The sequence below is a fragment of the Dryas octopetala genome, chromosome 2, assembly GCF_963921425.1.
Source record: "Dryas octopetala chromosome 2, drDryOcto1.1, whole genome shotgun sequence".
In the NCBI taxonomy this organism is placed as follows: Eukaryota; Viridiplantae; Streptophyta; class Magnoliopsida; order Rosales; family Rosaceae; genus Dryas; species Dryas octopetala.
Genome location: NC_141367.1, coordinates 25,514,039 through 25,521,739, shown reverse-complemented (window position 1 = coordinate 25,521,739; position 7,701 = coordinate 25,514,039). Strand labels below are relative to the sequence as shown.

The window sequence follows — 7,701 nt, the reverse complement described above, 5'->3', positions numbered from 1 at the left end:
TAGGTTTTTCTTTTTATATTCGTTTTGGCCAATTACTTGTAAAGGTTTTGCACAGAACATTCGGTAGTTATCACAAGACGCCATTGTTTGGCACCCAAAAAAAAAGAATAACTCAGATGGCAATATCCCACACTAGCTGAAGACTTAATTTAAAACTTCTTTAATTACTTTTTCTCCACCGACAATTAAGATGCTAACAATTTTAATTACACATCAAAAATCATCTTGAATAACCATCATGACATAACAACTGCCCTACAAAATTCAGTGCCAGTCCCCCTACAACAAATTTGACTTGGGCACTAGCTATGTTTGAGGTTGGCTCTCAAAACTCTAACCAGTCTGACCGCTGAAGAAGGCTTTCACCCCTAAGAGAGTCCAATGATTTATCATTTAAATATATTTTAATGGCAGATCTCTATACAAAGATCCTCATAACTGCTGACTAGCTGATCGTGTCTGTTGGAGCATCCCACTTGTAGCACTTCGAGTCCTTAGGATTGTTGAAGTATTAAAGGTTGGAAACTTGAATCCAAAACGACCAGAACTTGAAGCCCCATTGCTTGTGCCTTCCGGAGCACCAAACCCATTTGAAACCTCTCGACGATTTGATGTTTCAACCACTTCCGAGATTCCATTATTCTCCTGAACCAATTGGAGGGTTAACACTCAATAGATAAAAGAACCAAACGGGAGGCGAAGCCAAGAAAAAATTCAAATGATTGCAGAACCCAAAAAAGGTTAATAGTGAACATGTTGGTTTTAAAACCAAACAACTTTTCAAGAAACACTTTTCCGAAGTGGTAGTTACAGATAAAACAACCAAGGAGACAAATTAAACATGGGTTTGAAGTTACAAAGAAAAAATGCGTTGAAACCTTATTTCAATTCAAAACCACTTTTTCTTTTTTTTCCAAAGCGTACAAAAGACATAATAAAACACACTAAAATACTTTGTACTTGCTAAAAAAATTTAAAAGGGGAACCACAACAGAGACCTACTATTTCCTTATCCAGACTATATTTCCGAACTTTATTTGAACGCAGAGGAGAAGAAAGCTAACAAACCTGAAATCCGTTGGAACCAAAGCGACGTGGTTCAGATTCTAAAACAGGAGGCAAAGAACCAGTCTGCCAAAGTCACAAAATAAACACTAGTAAGAAGGAATAGCTTTTTGATAAGAAAAGTAGGAATAGCTCACAAACCATATCATGAACATCGAGCATTTCCAGTCAAAAATTGTTTCTCCATACAGTGAAAAGGAAGGCAGAAAATATTATGAAGACCAGTTAAATGGGAAAGCAAATGAGCAATGTATTTGGTCGGAATCGTAATATTTAAATTTCTTGAGCAGATATCCTGATTTGGAGAAAGCATTGAAGACTCCAACACAAAACTCAAAACTATAGTCTTACACTAACAAAGTGGCTCATATCAACAGAGTGCATTGGAAGGGAAAAATAATAGGATTCAAACAAAAATAAAAATGTCCAGAAGCAATACCCATAATGTCCAATACAATAGAAAGTGCATGGTTATATAATCAGATTTTAATATAAACATATTTGTTGATCTAGTTATTCAGCCTTTGGACTTTGTAGTACAATTACCATACTATATCAAATGAAAATATTATAAATTTGTACAGTCATATACATACATATATACAAGACATCAGACTACTTCAAAGCAATGAAACCTACATATATTTGCTTTAAAACCTCCAAGCAATTTAAAATATTTTCTTATTAAAATAGCACATCAAACTGATAAACTATCCACTCGGAAGATAAAACTTACCCTTGAGGGTGATATTGGGGGTAGTTCGAGTGCTGACCTCGAGGACTTTGATGGTGACACCTACATAAATCAGTGAACAAGATAATTGACAGGAATAAATACACAAACAGAAACACAAAAAGAAAATCTCTACAGACATATATGTTGTGTCTGTATCAGTAAGCTTCTCTGACGAAATCCCGCAATGTTAGGTCCCGTTTTTAAATTTTTCATATATATATATATATATATGCATAGAGAGAGAGAGAGAGAGAGAGAGAGAGAGAGAGAGAGAACCATTCAAGTGCAAGTCCACACTGTGAACGTTAGCACCTAACTCGGCCTCTGTGTGTGCGTGTGTGAATGGATGAGCATGCATGCATATTTATCAAATAACGTAGCTAGTTTTAAAAATCATTTAACTAAGAGACCATTGTAAGACTGATGTGAATAGACTTGGATGATTATCTTTACCAAAGATGAGGGTGAGGTTGGTGGTAGTTCAAGAGCTGGCCTGGAAGAGCTGGATGGTGATGCCTAAACATTATGGAAACTAAAGTCAATATGATACCAAATGTATAACACACTGAAAATCATGTCTGATAATATGCAGTTACAAAACCATACAAGTAGTGAAATTTTGGACCAGAGTACTATTGTGATATAAAAAAAAAATTAATGTTGAATGTGGTTGATTTTGTTATATAAGCAGTATAATCGATCATTAGACGAAAAAAGAACATAAAACAACTGTAAAATCAGACATAAGAAATGAACTCCCAGAAATATTATGCAGGGAAAGTTCAGTACATGCCTGAATACGTTCTGTGGTTCTGCCAATTTCCAAGCCCTGGGCATAGTCACACAGCCTCCATACTCCCTCATTAGTCAAATCCTAAGTAGATATCAAAGTCCATGACAATGAGAAAAAAACAGTATTCTTGGGAAGAAGATAAAGCATCACAAATCAAAAGTATACAAATAATTTGTCATTGCCACACAAGTCAAGCTTAATACTATAATACCTGCTTGCCTTCTATTCTATTAATTTTAGTTTCCTGAGACAAAAAGAACAAATCAGTCTTCATTTCCATGTCCATGAAGATACTTGTATGGGGGAGAAGAACAGAAATAAAATAATATAAAATATAAGTCACCAGAGTCAGCACTGCGTGTTGAACTTTTCTAAAATCCTTACTGATGCTATCTGTTTTTCCTCGTAGTTCAATAACCTATAAACGAATTAAAAATATTTTCTTGTGAATAAACTTAAAACACTAGAACAATTGAATAACTACATTACTCATTAATATGTAACACGCCCACCTCCTGGTGTGTTGCAGCAGTATTTTCAATAGTCTCATCTAAACTATGATCCACGCCATCGATTTTTGAAGATAATATCCTCTTAGTGGCCTGAAAAACAGAGCATATATTTACAAAGTAAGAAATCTTTCATGCTTAGCGACCAAAAAAAGATAAATCCTTCATGCTTTTATTATTCATTAGAAGAAAAAAATCAATCAATCCAAAATATGGGCAAGCATAACAGGTTCAGCAAATTTCCTCAAGCAATATGCAGACTTTAAAATTGCATCAACTATAACCAATGACCATAAATTCGAAACAGTATAATAAAGAGCAATATATACTATGTTCTTCAATAGTGGTGTCCATCATGCCATCACCTAATCTAACATTATTTAATACAGAAGAATAATTCACTATTTTAAAGAATAAACAAAATGAGGGAAAAGGAAAACTTGCCGAAATTGATGTATAAACATTCTCAAGCTGTTTGGAAATAGAATTGCAAGCATCGGATAAGCTACGTCTTGTTGCAAACATCATATTAGGAAGTTTCCAACCCTGAAAACATACAAGAATTGCAAATAAAAAATAAAATTTTTGACAAGAGAGCAGAGAGAAGAGGGGAAAAAAGGTCATCCATTCCTTAGTTTTCTTGAAACGTAATTTGTTTATCTAGAAAAAGGGATTTAAGATTTTGGGCCAACATCTATCATAATTACAAAATGCATCATTGCAAACTTCTAAAAAGTTTCTTTAATACTTATACTCTAAACTATGTAGAGTTTTAGAGTATGACAAAAGCACTTGGAAATCCAAAACTCTATCAAGTTTTCAAGTTTTAGATACAATGCACCTCACTGGACCAAGTCAAGCAGAACCAGGAGCCTCAACAAAGTTAACCTCAATTAAGCAAAGCGCATGTTTCAGTAATTTGCTCACTGATGTAAGCTACAGCTGTACCAGGTGACAAAAGACTGTATCATACCAAGTAGGTATAGTTAGACAGACCAAACATGGAATGCACGTTAGGTCATTAAGAAGATGGTTATTTAGATTGTAGATCATGTCAAAATAGCAAAGCAAAAAGTTAAGAGGTTGGTGTCAGTTCACTGGTATCAAAAAATTATTTAGCAATCATAGATGATCATATCAAAATTGTGGAAAAAAAGGAATTATCTTGTGGTTTAAGTTTAATGTCTTCACTAATATGAAAGCAAACCATGTTTTAAAAATACATCAACTTATTCAAACTTCCAATGGAGGAATAAGCTGAAGACTTTGTAATGTGGCCTAGAAAGATAAAACAACACATCAGACTCCTTGTTCTCAAATTTTTTTTTTTTTTTAAGGAAAGAACTATTGCTTTTGTTGGCTCTTCATATGTGCTGCTTATTAACTTTACCAAAATTTTCAAATCCCTTATAAATTACGTGGTAGAAAAGTTAACTATGAGCATGTCATTTCCAATACCAGTATTACAACTTCGCAGGTAAATTTCTCTATATTGCCCAAACAAGTATAAACCACCAAAGTCATGGAGAAAATGATCAATTTGCATATCGGCAATGTTAATGTAATTTACAATTTTACGCAAAAGTATAATTTTTTAAAAAAAAAGTTTGATTGGTTGGCCCAAGGGGAAATCTTTAAGTCTCTTATTATATCATATAGGACAAAACTTCTTACCTTCCACCAAAAGTAGCCATATCCTGCCACTACTACAACAATAATTACACCATATCTGCTAGAACCTGCACTAACCAAAAACAAGTCAGAGAATACTCATGAACTACTAAAGAGCTATATACAACATATTACAAGAAATTATGAAAAAAACAAATAAATTAAAAAACCATTTTATGCTCATTCATTTGTGCAATAAGATGTTTGCAATTTTATGGGATAATATGATATCAAAACTGCACCAATTTTCTTATTAAAGTTCAGTTGACACATGCAATTGGTACTGGTCCAGACATACTATACCAAAAAATAAAAAATAGAAAATATTTAAAAGCAAATAGAAGGCAACAGAAACCTGTTTGAGTCGCAGTTACAATTACTGGTCCACCCCTTGATGCCAATATTTCCAACTCATGCCGTATGGTGTCCATCTGTACAATTTAATTTAAATTTTTAATCACATCATGCCATCCTCAAGAATATTAATTCCTATGAAGTCCCATAAGAAACCACACGGATGCTGACTTAGAACGATAGAGTCGGAACTGCAACTGTGCATAGAGAGGCATCCCTACTCTAATAAAAAACTACATTTAAAAAAATCATCATATTAAAAATTATATTAAGCTCAATGTGAAACCTGAGCCATCAAATAGTCGCTGTGTGGTTTCTTCACCACCGGAGTATGATCATCTCGTTTAATTTGCTTCCAAGCAATCTGTGGTAAAACACCAAATATTTATAAAATCGTATAGTCAGCATGATAGGCAGTATAATTTATGAAAATTTAAACAAAACCCCAAAGATCATTAAAATGTTTTAAAAATCAAATAATAACAGTCTCTAAGATGATACTTGTTTTGAAATCTACTTTAAAGCATATTGCGAAGACCAACAAAATATGCATCTTGTAACTAGATCAAAAGTTCACATATTGCACTAATGCTTACTCAAAAGCCATCAAGGACATTGGACCTTCATCCTCCTTTCCTAATTCATATAACTACCCATTCCTAGGATGCAACATCACAAATTGACAGCAAGAGCAGTATGAAATGCTTTGGATGCAACACATACACAGACTTGAAAATAGTGCATATTTAGAAACAGAAGAAGCATGTGGATTGTGCCTATCTATAAATATGTTTAGTTTCATGAACTACCTTGAATGCACCAGAGACAAGATCAGATACGCGTCCTTCTTTTGCAAGAACTGAACCAAGAATACCTAAAAAGCATAAGACAAACTGATTGATTAGAAAAATATATCCTTTTCATTCCAACGTAAATTTATACTTTTATGCCCAACATCCCACAGGTGCAATACGTAAGTGCAGAGATCATGACAAACTATCAAATAGGCAACGAACCCAAATTGATAAGAACCCTTTACATGAGGATGAAGTCACCCAGCTACAATGCAAATCGAATTGGACAGGTGACAAAGGGAGCCATGAAAATTGAGAAAGAACAGCATATAACTTACACAAGAGAACATTTTCAACATAATGTTAACACGCAAATGATTTCCTTCCACATCTATATAGGTTTTGATACAATATTTAACCAAATTTAATCATGAAAAAGAAAACTGATAGATACATTTTTGAAACAAAACATCCAATTCACTTTAAAAAGCCACTAGAACCATTTGATAAGACACAAGGAGAGTGTACCACTTAAACTAGTTAATAAACACCAAATAGTACACATTTTTTAACAATGTAAAAACAAACCGAACATTATGTCATATGATGATATGATAATCAAATATCAACATGGCTCTACTTCCATAGGCTCAGACGCCTATTGCCAGTGCACAACATTGTGAAAAATGACGGATAACAATATATTAAACAAAAATAATAATTATATTTCCTCCTAGCAATAACCAAATCATCCAATTACTGTTCCATATGCTTAGGATCTAGGGCACGTCCGAAACCCTAAATTTTCTCCGCCAGTGCCATACCCAAAATAAAAATTGAAAATAATACACTGATTTGGGACTAGATTCTGACGGGTTTGGAAAGATGCCAAAATATATTACTATGAACTCTGAGTTATAACGAAACTGGGAGAGTAAGGGGAAGTTAAGGGATTGTACGGACCTGCACCAACCAGGATGGTAAGCTTGCCCAGAGGGAGAGCCATCGACTCTGGTATTTATATTTAGGTATCGTCTCGTGGAGACTAATCTGCGGAGCGATGCGACATCTGAGCCTCTTTGGAGATCGCAGAATTGGTGAATTGTTAAGCAAGAAAAGCCCTCTCTGTCTCTCTCTTTCACGGTGTTTTGTCTCTCTCTCTCCCTGAGAAAACTGAGAATCGACTAGTTCTATAGCTAGCGCGATAACCCTATTTCGGACTGTGCACGCAAAAGGACCTTGGATGGTGTTAAGTTACATAAAAGCCCCTTCAAATATGATTTATTGCTTTTTTTTTATCCCCGCGTATTTTAGTAAGAATAATACTTTGGTCATCCTTTAAGAGTACTACCCCTATAATTTTAATTTTGACAATGTCGATGTATGATCAGAACCGTTCATTTTTTAGATAATATATTAAAGATTATCTCTGCAAAAAATCAAATCAATTGGAAATCTTTTGATTATATAACTGTTGTTAATTAAATATAAAAAAATATATGGTTTTCAATTAAATAGTGATTTTTTGACCAAATCGTTGATTTTTTTTATTTAATCGACAACAGTTATATAACTAAACGATTTTTGATTGAGTTAATTTTTTGTAAAGAATATCTATAATAGGTGATTTAAAAAGTGAACAATTCCGATCATATGCCGACATTGTCGAAATCAAAATTTGAAAAGGTATGGTGACCTTGAGATACTCTCAAGGGTAAGGGGTCACCCAAACATTATTCTTTTAGTAAAGGAAAACAATCTCAAAAACAGGTAGAGGGT

At 33.8% G+C, this 7,701-nt stretch overlaps 1 protein-coding gene across 2 annotated transcripts; it reads right to left on the bottom strand.

The window, feature by feature from the left end:
• Window positions 1-137: 137 nt before the first annotated feature.
• LOC147294686 (uncharacterized) lies at window positions 138-7,130 on the bottom strand. 2 transcript variants are annotated; one of them, XM_086232162.1, is made up of 14 exons: window positions 6,886-7,130; window positions 5,938-6,002; window positions 5,415-5,492; window positions 5,130-5,205; window positions 4,778-4,842; window positions 3,548-3,649; window positions 3,107-3,196; window positions 2,938-3,012; window positions 2,806-2,838; window positions 2,595-2,675; window positions 2,255-2,317; window positions 1,802-1,861; window positions 1,069-1,131; window positions 138-645 (listed from the first exon to the last, which is right to left on the bottom strand). In XM_086232162.1, the coding sequence occupies exons 1-14, from the start codon at window positions 6,926-6,928 to the stop codon at window positions 433-435; spliced, it is 1,107 nt and encodes a 368-aa protein (XP_086088288.1). In that variant the 5' UTR covers window positions 6,929-7,130; the 3' UTR covers window positions 138-432. The 2 variants fall into 2 exon arrangements, with proteins under 2 accessions (XP_086088288.1, XP_086088287.1); XM_086232161.1 differs by lacking the exon at window positions 2,255-2,317 and having other exon boundaries at window positions 6,886-7,129.
• Between the last annotated feature and the right edge of the window lie 571 nt (window positions 7,131-7,701).